Here is a 17500-nt window from a genome sequence, read left to right on the forward strand (position 1 = left end):
CAAAAAAAATAATAATAACATCGACCATGCAAACGTTTTTCGCGGAAGCCCACACTGAGATTCAGAAATTGATGTGGCTATAACACGCACAATCCGCACGCCAACATACGCGAATAGAACACACAGAACAACTAACGAATCTAGTTGCTCGCTACAAATGCACACGCCTGTGTAAAAAAAATGTATTGAAAAGATAATTACTACTTTCTTCATGCTTTGTCAAATATGCCACTGTGCTGGTGTGTACAAGTTTTCTCCTATTTACAAGCTTTCCTTTTTCGTGCAGTTTTTCAAGACGTGTCTGCTATATGTAATTATCTACATACAATAAAAACGCAGAGTTTCAAGAGCATGGCATCAGCGTATTTAGAGGTTTGACGTTCTATTGAAGACAACTTCCCGTTTTCGCTTCGCTCAAGGTTGCCACACGTGCTTTGGAAAGAGCGCCAGCGCCGAAATTCTGGTCCCGTGAGAACTAGGGCAGCGTCTCGAAGACAACGCATCATATAAAATAGACCCCTTCATCTGCATTGCACAGTTAGGTAGCGGTACACATACAGCACGGATATAAAGCCCATCGTTCTTTGTTTTCGCAGCTGAGGAACTTTGTGCCACACATTCAGGGAACGTTTGTACTGCACAGCTGCTGAACCATCGACAGTGGCCACCTGTGCTTTGTTCTACCAGTGCTTGCGTGTTCAATGACGGGAAAAATTGCTGGAAAGAGCAATAGGAAGCAGCACACTTGCGTGAGATGACGCAAGCTGTCGAGAATTTGAGGTGCGATTTCTGAGATGGTATTCGGGGGCTTAAGAATGATATATTCTACTGCACTGACATATGTAATGATGTAAAAGCTATTGCAACAGAAACCAGAACTTTAGGCTTGAGATGCAGGAATTTTTCAGGCAGAACACATAATTGAAAGGCGATAATATGAGGCTATGGCAAATATGTGAACAGCTCGAACAATACCTTCACCTGAACAACCTCCAGATAAAGGGCGTCTTGGATGGGAACGACCCACTTGATGAGACAAACAATATAGGCGACCGTATCGGGCAAAGCATTGATAGTGTGGTGGACATTGAGAAATGTCATTGGGTGCGCACTCCTAAAACGGATGTCAAGAACAAAGTGGTTCGCTTCGTAAGACGCAGTGAGCGCAATTATCTGCTCACAAAGTACAGAAAGGAGAAAACAGACTCCTCGATGCTTGGTCTGCAGAGAAAAACTCCAATTTTTGAGAACGAGTATTGGACATAAAAAAGAAAACAAGGCGCTGCCTTCGGAAGCGATTAAGAGGAAAAAAAGACAGACGAATGGAAATTTGCCACGATGTCCGAAAGCAAGGTACTTGTGCGTAAAGATGAAGCATCCGACCTTATTCACATTTCCCATGAGAAAAAGTTGAATAAGATCGGTGGCTAACAACTGAGGCATTATAAAGAAATCACAAAACTAAGCATTTCGCCCAAACTAAGCCCCGCTCATTCCATTTGAAATCATGCAAAAAAACTTATAAACAACCGACGGAACTTAAATTTTCTGACCTTTTAGAATAATCTTTTTCCTTCACATGCTACTCTCTGTACGTCAATTTTTTGGTCCAGAAAGGGTTAAAGGAATGAAGTGAGTTGGTCACCAATCATTTTCTCTGGATAAACAGCGAACCCTTAGCAACAGTTCAACCATCTACAAAGTAAAGTCGAAACCAAGAGCTTTGCGAATGAGTATACAGTTTTTTATTGTTTGTTTGAATTTACAGGAACGCATATTAATTTGAAAAACACAAAATCAAAATAGAAGTTAATACAATCACAAACGTTTTAGATACAAAACGATTTACCCGCCTACGGCAGTTGTTTTCACTGTGACTAAAACAACACGCAGAGATACGAAGTCTTGGCACATAAGAAATGCATTGTTAGTAGCTTACAAAAAGGTGAAACATCAAAATTTTTTAAGTGACGTCATCACAACAAATATTCACTCCAAACAGCAACTATTTCTGAACACCTCAACTTCGATCTTTGGACATTACGCGCCGTTACCTTAATGTACTACACGCTAAACAGGTTTGAATTGCGCTAGAAACACTGGTAGACACCACAATTTGAATTACCGCAACCTGAAATACAAAATAATATAAAGAAAACTTAAAAGGTCATAGCACAGGTCATTTAAATATTTTCCGGAGACCAAGGCTAAAAAAACTTCTTCCTGAAAACGGTTTTTTTTTCCTTTAATGGGCGGGAAAAAAGCGAATTGCGGGCCTTCATTGTGGCGTGCTCAAAGCACACTGGCAAACGAAACGAGTAAGTGACTTTACTTCAATGGCCGTGCAGTAATTCCTGGTCAAAAAAGAATTATGCGTGCTACAAGCTGCAAGTTAACGCACCACCAAAATACCACAGGCGCTCCAGATGAAACTGAAGCCACTGCTTCGAGCGCACATTCGCAAGTACGAAAATGAGCGAGGGAAGGGTCACGCTCAAATCTAGTTTTTGTAATGAGAATTTGCCGCCATACTGAAATCGCAACCTTGAAATGCCAGAACGTGTCGCCTAAGCATTGTCACAGTTTACCTAGAGTTGTTCGTAACAGTGTGACCATACACGCGAATATACTGTAATAACTGCTATTAAAAGTTGTATTAAGAGGTTTGTAAGCTAGCTTGGCTGGGTCACCAGGTGAACTGCTTTGGATGGGAGATACAAAACAGGATGCAGTTGCGTCATGCTTACGTCTTCGAAGACGTAACCTCAATTTTAGTGAAAATAGGCAACACTGCTGGACGAATTTTGTGGAATTTATTCGCAGAGTTTACAAAATAGGCCTCTATTTTGGTAATATCCTTCTCCTTTCAATTCTTCCAGTAGGCTGAATGATTCAAAGCGACTTCTTTGGATTCTGTTCAATTTTTATGCACTGATTCAGTAAGACATAAAATTTTCAAGATCTGTAAAGAAACGTTACCCCGTGCCCCCCATGTATTTTTTCCTGCTATCTCGCAGGTGTCTCATTGATGAACACACCAGCAAAAAAAGAAAGAGAGCAAAGATTTAGCACCGAAAAATACCCGTGAATTTTCGAGCCGCCATGCAAACAGGGGATCTCATTTCTACTTGAACGTTTAAGTTAAAAAAAAAATGAAGAGCGCTTGCTGAAAGATATACTTTTCATGATGACACTGTAATCTTTTAGGAATAGACATGTAGCGCTATGATACCTATGAAATACAGTAAAATCACCGACTCAATGCTGCAGTAAAACCACCGACTCGGCGCTGCAGCGCCGTTCAAATTCCGGAGTTGCAGCATGGAAATTAAGAGACAGCTTCAAGCATGCCCAATAATAGTCACTCCCGTGAAGTCGGCTGGCATATCAAGGAATACGTCACAAAGGCGGTTCGCTTGTTCCGAAGTAGGTGGCTAGGCACACAGCACCTGCGTAATGTAGAAAAGTAAGAGGGTGATCAAATTGAAAATAGTAATGGATCGAGCGAACAGCAGCAAATCAGGATGTGAAATATAGGAACCACATAGCAAACGGATCTGCATTCTAACGCACTGGCCATAAAAGTCGACAACTTTAGTACCCGAAGCTGCTCGGGCAGCACCTATGGTACGGTTTAGGGTCGGCTCAGAATTCAGGTTTATTGTATTTTTTCCTTTGTTTTTCTCAGGCAAATGTCAGAAGGTGTTTTTCTCAGGCAAATGTCAGAAGGGATAAAAATTAATAGGTGCGAAAGGGCACTGAAAAAATTGCATAAAAAATTGTAGCGATACAGCGTAGCGGCTAACACCAGTCATAGAATTACAGCAAAAAAATGGGCACGCATTTTGTTGAAGAAAATAAAATAATTAAAGTTAAAAAGTGAATGTACAAATAGAAAGCAACACAAGAAAGCCGGTCCAGGGTTCCGAAAATTCGAAATTTGATTATCATGAAGATGAATTGTAATTACGCGAGGCCAATTTTGGCCAAGGAGCGCCATGCTACGAGGTGCTTTTCTGTCTACACAAAGTGGGGGTCAAAGGCCCATTTCACAAATTTTTAGCCCCAGACATGCCGAGCACCAGGCAGGGGAAAGCTTTTACCCACACCAGCAGCCGCGGTGGCTCAGTGGTTATCGTGCTCGACTGCTGACCCGAAAGACGCGGGTTCGATCCCGGCCGCGGCGGTCGCATTTCGATGGAAGAGAAATGTTAGAGGTCCGTGTACTGTGTGATGTCAGAGTACGTTAAAGAACCCCTGGTGGGGAAAATCAGGAGCCTTCCACTACGGCGTCTTCATAGATTGAGTTGCTTTGGGTCTTTAAACCCCATAAAACCAAACCAGCTTTTACTGGTTGCAAAACCGATGGGAATGATTTTTAACGTCCCAAAGCGACTCAGGCTATGAGAGACGCCGTAGTGAAGGGCTCCGGAACTTTCGACCACTTGGTGTTCTTTAACGTGCACTGACATCGCACAGTACACGGGCCTCTAGAATTCCGCCTCCATCGAAATTCGACCGCCGCGGCCGGGATCGAACCCGCGGCACGGGGCACGGGGGACCGAATCCCACACCTCCCGCATACGGGGAAGATTCTCAAATTCTTAGGCCACCACTGCTGCCAAAATATGAAATTTAATTCTCATGCTCAACAATCTTTGATTCCGCTAATTTTACTGGATTTAAGCCTAACATTTGTTTCGTCCTAGTAGTTCCTAGTCTTGTATAGCTGACCTAAAAGCTTAATTTATAGAAGCTTTTACACACAAAAATGAAGAATTTCATCTGACTAGCAATTTTGTTTCGGCATGTTTGAGCTATGAGCGGTTTGCCGTCTCTATAAAATTGTGTAATTCAGAACAATCAAATTTTTCTCAACAGAACCAATAAACTTCTCCGGCACAAACTACTTTTCTCTGAATTCCCGCATGCGTTCTATTTGCACGTACTCAAGGCGTACCGTTGTCTTCCCGCGAATCAGCTGGTCGAAGTGTTACGCGCGGCTGCTTTAAGCATCACCGGACCATCCGCTACAGGAAGAAGCATACGAGACTTGAACTTCAAAGGCACCTGCGCAAAAACGATATATATATATATATATATATAAGCATTAGAACGAAATGAAACAAAAAACTTTGCAAGGCTCACTTTGATGCCGTTAGTCCATGCAGAAGACATGCGCGAACCAACCTGCTCATAACATAGGTACTAGCGCATTCATACCAGAAATTTACATAACGCTTGATATAGTCAGTAGTACAGATCTGTTTTTGGTGTCAATGCGTAAGAATCTGACAGCTATAATTTGTTCCTGCAGTTATCAGTGCTGATGTCACTCTGAAAATCAACGTAGACTGCTTTACTGCTCATTATTTGGCAGCGACGGGACATTGAAAATTACAGCGTTTTAACTACCACGACTTTCTTGCAATGTGTACTAGCACACACAGCTGGATGTTGGTGCACACGCTGTGGTTGTATGTGAAATGATTGAAGGCATTGCTTTTCTGGCGTTTATTTATTTAACTAGAGTGGCGTTGTACTAACCTTTCATTAAATTTTAACTTAATCCGTACAGCGGTCTCGCAAAGGCCTTAGAGACCGAACGACACCATTGTAGCTTCTTTCTTGGGAATATCAACTACAGTCAAGCGTTCAGGAGGGTGAATCCGCATTGTGGAAAGCTTATTTACGCTGGTACCAACAAGCGTCCGTTCCTGAATTGAAAGTCATCTGAAGATGCATGAAAGTTGCACATAGTAATATTAAGGCATCATTTTTTACATTAAAGGCTTAAGAAAAGTATATATGGAGTCAATGTAACGCACAGTGCAGCATCATGTGGGATCGGTTGATTTCCCCCAAGCCTTCCGAGGATCGTCAACATGCTTCTTTAGGTTTTACTGGCGCCTTATTGTGTAGACACAGTATATTTATGTCGTATGTAGCCTTGTTGCTTACAAATGCTAATTCTATAAGACGTTTCTTCTCGTTTGTGGGCGCTCCGGCTAAAGCATGATAGAGAGAGAGAGCGAGGGAGATAGATTTTAATGATTACAGGAGAGGTGCGTGTGGTAGTTAACCTTGCATGCTACTCCAAATGAGGCTGAAGGAATAGAATGGAAAGAGGGAAAGTAAAGAAAGAGGTGAAAGGTGATATAAAGCATGCACAACACTCGCGCACTCACAAATACACAGGACGTTCAAAGGGTGTCCATCACACGCGAGTCACTAAGATAAGCTAGTAGGGATCTTGCCCCGCACGCAGCCGAAGCCACATCACTCAAGGATCCAAGGACATGCTCCAAGCACAGGGCGCCTTCCTAACGGAGTCATAAAGTACTTAGCAACACCTTGCGATGTGTATTAAAATTCTAGCAGCAGCAGACCAAGTGTTCAAGATCTTAGAACACATCCCATGTCGGGCAAAGAGGGCTGCTTGATGCACGAATTTGATGAAGAAAAACTTTTGTGTAGGAAAATTCCCAGCGAATTCGGTGCAAGGAATTACGGTCGCGCCTATCTAAATTGCGTGGCATGCGAATGTCACAAGTGAGGTCGATATGAAGTAAGGGATTGCACTGACGCTCCGAATCACACTAAAGTGAGCGTTGCGCCCGCCAGGATTCAGCAGCCACAAGTCTGGCGCCATCACTACGAGAAAAGGGAATAGTTTCCAGCACAGAGGCATCGCCTTGCGACGCTATCGCTGCGCCGTCAGCGCGATCGTTGCCTGCGAGCCCGCAGTGAGCTGGTGACCACTGCAGCACAACACAGTGACGCAACTCAGACGGGCTTATTTTCTCGTTCCTTTCATCTCATTATTTCCTTCCCGCTTCACAACAACCCACTTAGTTCCTACCTAAGTGACATGCCGTATTGCTCACTCTCTACGTTGCGAGAAATTTCTGTAGTGTGTTAAAAGCTTTCCGTAGTCTAAACAACCAGACAGTGCAGGAATGCAATAATGCAGTTCGGAGAGCACATCAGCAATCTAGACAGTGACGACTGGAGGGACGTCAAAGAGTGCACTCGGAAACACTTGTCACGCGCCTTCCTTGTTTGTCGAGTGATGTGCTCACCCTTGTTTCAGGGCATGTCTCGAGTTTCACGCGGCGAAGCAAGCAGGCCAGAAACGTCTTGGCCTGCATCAGACCCAGCCGCATGCCGACGCAGTTGCGTGGTCCATTCCCGAAAGGCATGAACGTGAAGGGCTTCACATTGTCTTTGTTCTCGGGCAGAAACCTGTTGAAGGAATTTATTTGCAGTTATAAATATACACGTAAAAAGAGCAACAAAAAGAAGGCTTAGCAAGACATCTTCTAAGTCCAACCATTCCTTACATGACGCTAACAAACAAATACGTTTGGTCTGCTGAAGCACAAACTCACCGATTTCATTCCGTGGAAAATCGACTGTATCGCTTATACGTTTCCCTTGCCTTCTGTAGTGTTTCTTATTTCCCCAACCGCGAATCGATTCTAACTCTCAAATCTCTATTTGAAGTTTTGGAGTTATGTGAGATAGTTGTGCTCTTTGAGTCGAGTGCTAATGCACTGCCCATTTATCCCTTATAAAAACAGGCTCTGAGAAACCGCTGCCTTATAAACAACATTACGGTTGCATGGATCTGGCTGACTTACATTCTAGATGGAAACGATGAATGTGTATGCGTCCTTTTGCTGACTATGCCTTCTGCCTTACAGCTGAGCATAAGCTGCCAAGTATACAGAAAGGAACGAACACTCCGACCACAAGTCTCATGAATAAAAACCCGGCGGCGATTATGAACAGGCGTGCCTATTTCCTCAGGGTTAAAAGACTGGGGCAGGAGAGGCGCTTTCAAACCTTCGCCTTTGCCACTGCTACAGTTTCAGGAGACGCATCGCCGCCGCCTGAAGTCACCCTAGTGGGCGCAGGTGGGAGTCACGCGCGAGCAATGCGCGCTCGCTAGGTGCCGGAAAAGGAACCCTGCCGCGTCACGAAGGCCAGAAATATGAGCATTTTTGTCGAAATGTTTACATTCAAGATGTCAACTTTATCAGGCGCCAAAAACATTATCGAAACAATGAATAACTGCGCAAAAAGGACGGGACAAGAGAGAAGAAACACAGAAACACACGAGACAAGAAACACACGAGACAAGCTTGTCTCGTGTGTTTGTTTCTTCTCTCTTGTCCCGTCCTTTTTGCGCCGTTATTCATTGTTTCGATAATGTCGTACCAACTAGCCCCTCACCGCACTCTTCTAGCCAAAAACATGGCATCCGTTTCGCACGTTGAGGCCACCTCTTTGAGCCTGAAACACATCCGATGAATACAGAAGCGAACGTATTATGTACAGATTGTGGCGAAGTCGTGCGCACTCAGCGAGCTTCTATGCTACCGCTATCACATCTCTGCTGCGTAGTACGCAGTATTTACTCTTTCGACTAATCGTTCTCGCCTACCTGTCTGGATTGAACTTCTCAGGTTCAGGAAAGTATTCAGGGTCGCGGTGAATGCCCGCCAACGGGACGTCCACGCACATTCCCGGCTTGAAAGGGATGCCGGCCACTGTTGTCTCCTCTGTGCAGACCCGCGCCAGACTGCGAAGAACAAAATGCAACGCAAAAGCAGGTTAGGTACTCCCTTCGTGCGAGTCCCTTCCATGGAAAACCGCATTAACGTTGTACCCACGAAAAATGGTGCCGCAAAAAATGATAGTCCTTAGCACAGTGCTGCGCAACATTCACGTAAGGGAGTCATTACTCACTACCATCCATTCAAGCGCTGCCGCACGGCCACAAAGGCAAGCTATACAGCTTTCACAGAAACTCCGCATTTTAAGTTAATGTGGCAGTTGCATGGCTTTCCTCTGAAGCCGTATGATTGCGATCGGGTTAATGCTAATGAGTTATTACTCCTTTATACAAATCTACTCCACTTTGTGGAGTTCTCCTGAGCATTGTACGATAATCGTTCGTACTTCGAGTTCATCAATTCGGTCTCGCCTTACAATCTGCTTGCTGGTCGTCCTGGTTAGCTTCCTTGATAAAGCGACCGCACCGGGCGGATTTGTTCTTCAACTGCGAAGTTTCTGTGAAAGCTCAAAGCTGGATAGGTTGCCTCTGTAGCCATATGGATTCGCTCGAGTGAATGCTAATGAGTAATTACCCCTTCTTATAAATCCGCTTCACCTTGAGAGATTCTCCTAAACGTTGCACTAAAATGCACTTCTTTCAAGTTTCCAAACGTGACCTGACTGTGCTTAAAACTTTGAGGACGTTGGCACAACTGAGTTACTTTTCAACTGACTTCTCTTGCAGCGAAGCTGTTAGTGGGACATTCGTGGTGCGAGCGTTGGCGTCTGTGTTGGCGTAACCCGTCACGTGGACAGTTCAACTCATTGATTATGACGTCACCAACGCATGACTAAGCGCTGCACGTCACCAGCATCGAGGAGCCGTCTAAGCGCGCTACGCCCAGGAACCAACGCATGGCCAATCGCGTCACGTCGGCACAGTATTCGCGAACGCAGAGACAGCTGTGTTAGCCATAGCCAAACGCATTATTGGTTTTGGTTTCGTTTTAGGGGGGTTTAACATCCCAAAGCGACTCAGGCTATGAGGGACGCCGTAGTGAAGGGCTCCGGAAATTTCGACCGCCTGGGGTTCTTTAACGTGCACTGACATCGCACAGTACACGGGCCTCTAGAATTTCGCCTCCATCGAAATTCGACCGCCGCGGCCGGGATCGAACCCGCGTCTTTCGGGCCAGCAGCCGAGCGCCATAACCACTCAGCCACCGTGGCGGCTCCCCAAACGCATTATTGGAAATCCTTAATCGCTGAGACATTTTTTCCTATTCGGTTATAAATTTTATTTTTGCCATCGAGACATATTTCAAACTGCTAAGAGCTTTCCTCTTGGCGCTGCAATCCTGAGCCCAGACTGCACAAAACTAAGATTTGCTGTATTCGTCAGTCGCCTCTACAAGCATCGGTTATATGGAATAGGGCCGGCGGTGGTTAGTCGACTGCCAGAGAAAATAAGCTATACTTTGTTATGCCCTTGTCATACGCGAGAGCTTTAATTGCGGCAGATCACCATAGCACGCGTTCTCTACCGGTATCTGTGCGAAGTGGGGCTCTTGAGACGCTGGCCAAACCCACGACGTACTGTGACCAACCACATGTGCGGTAGGTGTCCTTTTTAATGTCGTTGTGTATATTTATGCTGAAACACTCTAGAGGCATGATACAATTTTGTATATTGAGATATTAAGTAAAGGCATAGCCACAAGCTTCAGGAAGGCTATATCAGCGAAAAAAAAAACTTTTTTTCGTCGCTCTCATTGCACGCATTCCGGAAACAGATTTCGACACAATTATGAACGGGCCGCATTGTTCGCTCGTCTTTTACCTGGCACCATGTATTGTTCACTTTTCTTCCAACTGCCCATACTGTCAGTCCTGTTACTAAATTGCAATGCATAAATTTCAATACGCACACAATTTCCTCGCTGTGGTAATAAACATGTGAAGCGAACCATATGTGCACGCGAGCAAGTTAATTAGCTAACAATACGATATCTGCATCGTCTTTGCCAAAAGTAACCGAGCAGCCGAGCTGGGACGGTCTTCCAGCCGAGCGACGGCCCTGCTCTCTTCGGCGCTGGCCGCTGCTCCCTGCTGCGAGTGTAAAGTGGCTAACGTAAGCCTGCACCTTCGCTAAGTATGACAGCACTCCAAAGGCTCGAAATCGCTCGCCGCACATACTACCTGCTTACTTCGTATCATCGCCGCACATAATACCTGCTTACTTCGTATCATGCAAGGAAGGAGGGCGAAAGCGCGGGCTTACGTCACCCAGCTTACACTCGCAGTCGGGGAGCAGCGGCCAGCGCCGGCGACCGCAGAGTCGCCGCTAGGCTTAGTGCCCTTTTCCCGCAGCCGTCGCGGCTGCTCGGTTTCTTTTGTGCGAGGGCGATACCTAACAGCTCATATGAGAACCCAACCCCTAAACTTTTCAGCCACCCCATCGCTCAGTCGCTGACCTTACTCTATATTTTGGCATAAGTACACCACATATAGAATGTTTTAATGTTAAAATGCTCACAAAAATTCTGATGAGCTGAGACGAAGCGTCTCTTTGATACAAGCGTCGAGGTAGGCCATATCTTGAAGTGCGTCGTAGGTCAATGCGCCCTGAAAAAGATAGTGAAGAAGGCAAATTGCATAAATCGAAACGCAAATTGCCTAGCACACAACTCATCAATGTGTTGCATTTTTAAGCAGCATAGTTGGGGTTCAGCCCTGGGTCCGGTTGCACGAATATCTTTAGATTGATGTCAACTACGTGAGCCGTTTTTAACGCGCCTCATACACCCAAGTGCACGGGCTTTTTTCACTGTATAAAATGTTTTTACGAATTCACGATTTCATCTATCGCTAACAAATTGTTCCCTGTAAGCCGTGGTGTGACCCTCGTACCTCAGGGGATAATTTGTCTACTTCGGCAATCACCCTTTCCTGGGCATCAGGGTGCTGGGCCAGGTAGTACGCAGTGTAGATGACGGTCGTAGAGACGCTTTCCACTCCAGCCAAGAAGAACACTATCCCCTGGGCTGTTATCTCGTCCAGCGTCATCTCTGCAAACACATTTTGATTGTGTTTCAACGCCATCATTTTATTACAAGCTTTTAACGACTAACGCCGGGCTTCACGGAGGAAGGAAGAACAGAAAATGGGATTGCTGACAAGAAAAAGCAAAATGAACAAGCTTTGCGATATGAGCTTAATACGCTAGAGGACGTTTCGACGAGAGGGCAGCCAAGTGTCGAACGTTGCCTAGCGGACTGAGGCTACCCTACCTACACTTGCTGATTCCGTTTCCTGTGGCATTGAAAAACAAGGCCTGCAAGCCAACATCACCAACATCTTGAATGAAGCAAACCGGTTTAGAAGAATAATTATAATAATAATTGGTTTTTTGGGGAAAGGAAATGGCGCAGTATCTGCCTCATATATCTTTGGACACCTGAACCGCGCCGTAAGGGAAGGGATAAAGGAGGGAGTGAAAGAAGAAAGAGAAATAGGTGCCGTAGTGGAGGTCTCCGGCATAATTTCGACCACCTGGGGATCTTTAACGTGCACTGACATCGCACAGCACACGGGCGCCTTAGCGTTTTTCCTCCATAAAAACACAGCCGCCGCGGTCGGGTTCGAACCCGGGAACTCCGGATCAGTAGTCGAGCGCCCTAACCACTGAGCCACCGCGGCGGGGCTGGCCCCCTCCCTACACTTGCTGATTCCGTTTCCTGTGGCATTGAAAAGCAAGGCCTGCAAGCCAACATCACCAACATCTTGAATGAAGCAAACCGGGTTAGAAGAATAATTATAATAATAATTGGTTTTTTGGGGAAAGCAAATGGCGCAGTATCTGTCTCATATATCTTTGGACACCTGAACCGCGCCGTAAGGGAAGGGATAAAGGAGGGAGTGAAAGAAGAAAGAGAAATAGGTGCCGTAGTGGAGGTCTCCGGCATAATTTCGACCACCTGGGGATCTTTAACGTGCACTGACATCGCACAGCACACGGGCGCCTTAGCGTTTTTCCTCCATAAAAACGCTGCCGCCGCGGTCGGGTTCGAACCCGGGAACTCCGGATCAGTAGTCAAGCGCCCTAACCACTGAGCCACCGCGGCGGGGCGAAGAAGAATAATACGCAAGTAGTAATTTGCTGGTAGTCGCTTGCGAGATTGTTTTGGTGTATTTTGATTTCCTAGATAGATATGTAAACAACAAAAGCTAGTCTGAAAATTTCTACCTGTTGGAGGTAAGAAAAGGGTTCCTTTAAAAAGTTTCAAATTGTCGTAAAAGAACTCTTGAATGTCATTACTGTAGTTGTGGCACCTTTCTTCCCTGCGCGATATGAAAAATGTTGAGTATTACACGCAAAAATCTCGTTGCCCGCGGCATGAATGATTATTTTAGGAATTTCACTCAAGATCGTTCTCCTTTACAAATCTCCGCTGTGGTACGTCCTTAAGAGTGCAGCTACAATCATTATCAGTGAGCGGGACCTTCCAATCAGTCAGGCTGAACAACTTGAGTAGCACGTACAAATTTTCAGCATGATTTACTTCTTTAATTTTTTTTATCTCTAGGCATTCCGTTCAAGAATTTTTACAACTTTCTAAATGGACCAATTTGCTCATCTACGAATCTTCAAAACTGCATAAAAGAAAAAAAAATTATCACCTAATTGAAAACGAAGGATTACTCTTCGGTGCGCTCAGTGACCACCGAGAAGAATGATTATATTTAACAAGATTATCCGACTGATTCTTGACGCAGAGTGAAACGTCCTCCAAAATGCGAATCCGAATGCATTTTACGCGCGTTAACAACACTGAGGTCACACGACGCACGCTCACTTCTTTCTTTTGTGCCTTCATAAAAGCTACAAGCAATAGCCGCAGGACAGAGACTTTCAAAGGTACCATCTGAAAGACGTTTATGCAAGCCGCGAGCCAAAGAGAATCTAATTTATTTACTCCGTGACTGAAGTCACTGCACGTGCTTCTCGACAGATATAGTGTGCCAATTTGTCGGCACTGCTATTCAGGAAAACAAAGTTGTTGCATCACTGAGTACATCAACTAAAGCTTGCACTGTGGTTTTACGTATCTCTAAAATTGTTTACGTAAATCATGCCTCTAAAGTGCCTGGAAATGAAGGAGCCATATTAATACAAGCAAAATATCGCTAGAACCAGGCTGGCGCCCTTGCCCGCAATTTATTTCCTAAGGACGTATATTAAAAATATCTATCTTTACGAAACTCACTTCGATGCCGTTTTTGTTTTCCGAGAGTCATGTGAAATACCACAGTGCTAATACCTGCGCTTGTTTATGAGTCAAATTTCAGGTCATGATACGATAAAAAACCCATATCTCTCACTCTTTTGTTCACTGTATTCTGTCTTGTCAGTATCGCTCTTCCAGTCGTAGTCTGCGTCCATAAACACCTGAAGGAAGTCATCTTCTTTCTGAAACGCCGTAAATAAGGACACATGTTAGTCAAAATATTAACAGAACAATTCGAAGGCAACAACCTGGTCTCTGTATACCAAAACCTGAAATTCCGTGGAGCATTTCTTTGCATGCGGACTGAGATCCAATATTGTGGCATCTATGTGTTGGTTAATTTTGTCTAGAATTAAGGCTGTCATTTTCACTTCATGAAATATGCGTCAGGAAATAGTTCTCCATAAGAAGAAATTAAAGACCAATCATGTGGGGCTGCTTAATGCCCGTCACTAAAAAACTTGCGCATTTTTGCCCAGTTTGTTGGCTCGTCAAGACTGCTTGGAAAAAGTGAAGGGAATAGAATATTTGGGTCTGGCTCGCTTCTGAGTAGCCAAGGTTTGTGGGCGTGGAAAAATGTAAAAAAAAAGTTGAGTCCATCCTTCCATTTGCACAGGTGAGTCCGTCACCAATCTTCACATTCAAAGCCGAAGGGTCATTTTATTAAATAGGAGGGAGGGCAATGAAGTTTTGATGCTATATCAAGAACGCTAAACATAGTGTATAATAGCAGCTACCTGTTTCTGTCCCGTAGCTGTCGCCTATGGAACAAAATAATGTTTTCTGGCCGAAGAAAGTTAAAACTTCCTTCAAGTCTGGCGTATAATCACCCCTCTAAAAAGTGCTCCCTGTGGGTGGGTAGCCATATTCCTCGCTCGACATTTGTGTGTAACTGGCAAAAGCGCGCAGGAAATTGCAGCGGGACCTTTCTACAGCTGTTGGTAATATTCCGAAGAGTGGATGCCTTGACTTCCCCGTGTACACGCTGCGAAAGTCTGTACGAAGCACAAAGAAAAATTATGAGCTGCGTGCCATCCTCACTGGTCTCTGCAAATGAGCACAGAGAAATTGCCTTGCGCCAGTCGTCACAAAACTCGGCCAAGTGCGGAATCATGAAACAAAGGCTAGCTGCAGACCTAAAGCGCATGCATGTGGCGTGATCTCCAAGGAAGCATTCGAAGCTGTGGCAGCATATAATAATAATAATAATTGGTTTTGGGGGGAAAGGAAATGGCGCAGTATTTGTCTCATATATCTTTGGACACCTGAACCACGCCGTAAGGGAAGGGATAAAGGAGGGAGTGAAAGAAATTAAGAGGTGCCGTAGTGGAGCGCTCCGGAATAATTTCGACCACCTGGGGATCTTTAACGTGCACTGACATTGCACAGCACACGGGCACCTTAGCGTTTTTCCTCCATAAAAACGCAGCCGCCGCGGTCGGGTTCGAACCCGGGAACTCCGGATCAGTAGCCGAGCATATGCTGATTGTACTCTTCTGAAATACTATTAAAGTTCTGCTCTGGCCAGAACAAAGTAGTGTGCCCGGCCAACACCTTAAATTAATCTGCTGCTAACGATTAAGAATGTCTGCCTGTCACCATTGCTTCAAGCAGGAAAACTGTACTTCGCGTCCACTAATAAAATAATAATTAAAATGCTTAGCTTATCTTCGCTATCTGCCCCGCACTAGAAAGCGGCGAAATTGTTAGAAGCCGGTAACAAAATTCAATACGCCTCCGTAAAACCTTAAACATCGTGCGTTATATTTACGAGTAAGATAGGAACTGACTGTAAAGCTCTGTCAAACTTTTGCATTCAACACCAGTCTAAGCCAGAGCGCCTTAGAACCTTTTCATACCGCGGGACCGCGTATTTCGTAGCGATTTATTGCAGTTTCGTTTTATTTGCTACCCTTCAACTGGCCGCTGCTCTGCCCCCGTGGCGTAGACCGTGGGGTATGACGTCATGCAGCTCGTAGCAGCCATGCCGCACTGGCGGACCAACGCCGACGAAGGAGCCAGCAGGACGGCGCATTTGAGTTGCCAGAGAAATTTTATCGGCCATTCGTCCCTCTCAGGAAACAAACTTCTCGGTGTCTATGGGAAGAATAGGCACAGCGCTGTTCTTGTGACACGAACGGACAGGATGCGGCAAAAAAGGGCGGCTACAGGAAAAGCGCCACGTCCAAACATGCTGTGCATGTGTTCAGCCGTTTGTCTCCTCCCCTCCAGGGGTCACGAGCGGATGAAATTAAAAGCAAATGAAACCATACGAAGCGCGTCCCTGCAGCAGTTAATAGTAATAATAATAATAATAATAATAATAATAATTGGTTTTTTGGGGGGAAAGGAAATGGCGCAGTATCTGTCTCATATATCGTTGGACACCTGAACTGCACCGTAAGGGAAGGGATAAAGGAGGGTGTGAAAGAAGAAAGGAAGATAGAGGTGCCGTAGTGGAGGGCTCCGGAATAATTTCGACCACCTGGCGATCTTTAACGTGCACTGACATCGCACAGCACACGGGCGCCTTAGCGTTTTTCCTCCATAAAAACGCAGCCGCCGCGGTCGGGTTCGAACCCGGGAACTCCGGATCAGCAGTTAAAAGATAAAAACCGATATCAGTCAGTTCCCATGCACCGCGGGGAAACTTCCTGCTAGATAGCGAACATCTTCAAAATTTTCTGTGGCATTGCGTTGGTTTAAGTAAGGTCTAGAGCCGGGCTTTTCCACCATCTCGCTTTCTAAGCAAACATCCGTAGAGGCGTTTCAGTTCCTTGAAGCTTCGGCCAGGACAGCCCAAAGACCTTTTCAACGCAGTGTTTTACCTTGTTATTAGCTCTACGCTCTTCCATGAGGTGGGAAACGAAAGCCTTGAACAGATCCGTGCTCGACTTTGGTGGGTAGTCTGGCTGCAAAGCCTTGTAGAGACCAGGCATCATAACTGCGAGAGCGCATCGCGACATGCAAGGTGTAAACAATTGTCACTGTGACATGTACAATATTCCGCAAACGGAGCTTATGATTTTCTGCCTCGTTTTTAGTTCTTAGCAGATGATCTATAGTAATGCTGTTTAGTATAAATCGCGTGGAGCAGTCAGAAATGGAAACACGTTAATCCGACCGCCACAACCCCAGTGCGCACATTCTCGCTGAGAGCAAGGTGAATGAAAAAAAAATGATTTTCTCGTCTCCTAAGGAATTGCCATGATGAAAATAAAGGACAGGTTGAAGTCCCGTCCCGTCCATGAAAAACCCGTCCCACTGCATGCATGAAATGCCCTTTAGCTAAAGTATTTGACAGGTTCAATCATATTTATAAGACTAAAATAAAGGTTAATTTGCCACTTCCAGAGACAATTTTATTTCGTTCATTGCTTTATTCAGAAATACTTTTTTTCCGCTTCAATCCCCGAACTGATGCTACTAAGTAACTTACACATCATCAGCACCTTCCAACCGGCAGTATTGCTGAAGAGAGAATCGACACACTTCATCATCGCATGGTTAGGGTCATTCTCGCTGTCTAAGTCGACGCTGTAGTTGAGTGCTGCTGTAGCGTCGAGCGATGCGTGTTCTGCCAACCTGCGCAAAGTATAAATCTCAGTTTTTTTCTCACGATTACGTGTTATCTATGCTCATCTCATAAA

The 17500-nt window shown here is 45.1% G+C and overlaps 1 protein-coding gene across 3 annotated transcripts in view; it reads right to left on the reverse strand.

Annotated features, from left to right (window-relative positions):
• Positions 1-17500, reverse strand: part of LOC144121020 (lithocholate 6-beta-hydroxylase-like) — a 74451-nt gene that overhangs the window by 42781 nt on the left and 14170 nt on the right. The window contains exons 7-15 of one of the 3 annotated variants that reach the window (XM_077653926.1): positions 17290-17435; positions 16679-16794; positions 13945-14032; positions 11473-11630; positions 11099-11187; positions 8450-8587; positions 7083-7245; positions 4961-5070; positions 1731-3449 (exon numbers count right to left, since the gene is read on the reverse strand). The exons of 1 other annotated variant lie outside the window; for it this stretch is intronic. In XM_077653926.1, the coding sequence (XP_077510052.1) occupies positions 4978-5070; positions 7083-7245; positions 8450-8587; positions 11099-11187; positions 11473-11630; positions 13945-14032; positions 16679-16794; positions 17290-17435 (991 nt within the window). In that variant the 3' untranslated portion in view covers positions 1731-3449; positions 4961-4977. Of the gene's footprint in view, positions 1-1730; positions 3450-4949; positions 5071-7082; positions 7246-8449; positions 8588-11098; positions 11188-11472; positions 11631-13944; positions 14033-16678; positions 16795-17289; positions 17436-17500 lie in introns of those variants that run through there. One more of the 3 variants, XM_077653927.1, reaches the window with a different exon arrangement.

The sequence above is a fragment of the Amblyomma americanum genome, chromosome 2 (genome assembly GCF_052857255.1).
Source record: "Amblyomma americanum isolate KBUSLIRL-KWMA chromosome 2, ASM5285725v1, whole genome shotgun sequence".
Taxonomy (NCBI): domain Eukaryota; kingdom Metazoa; phylum Arthropoda; class Arachnida; order Ixodida; family Ixodidae; genus Amblyomma; species Amblyomma americanum.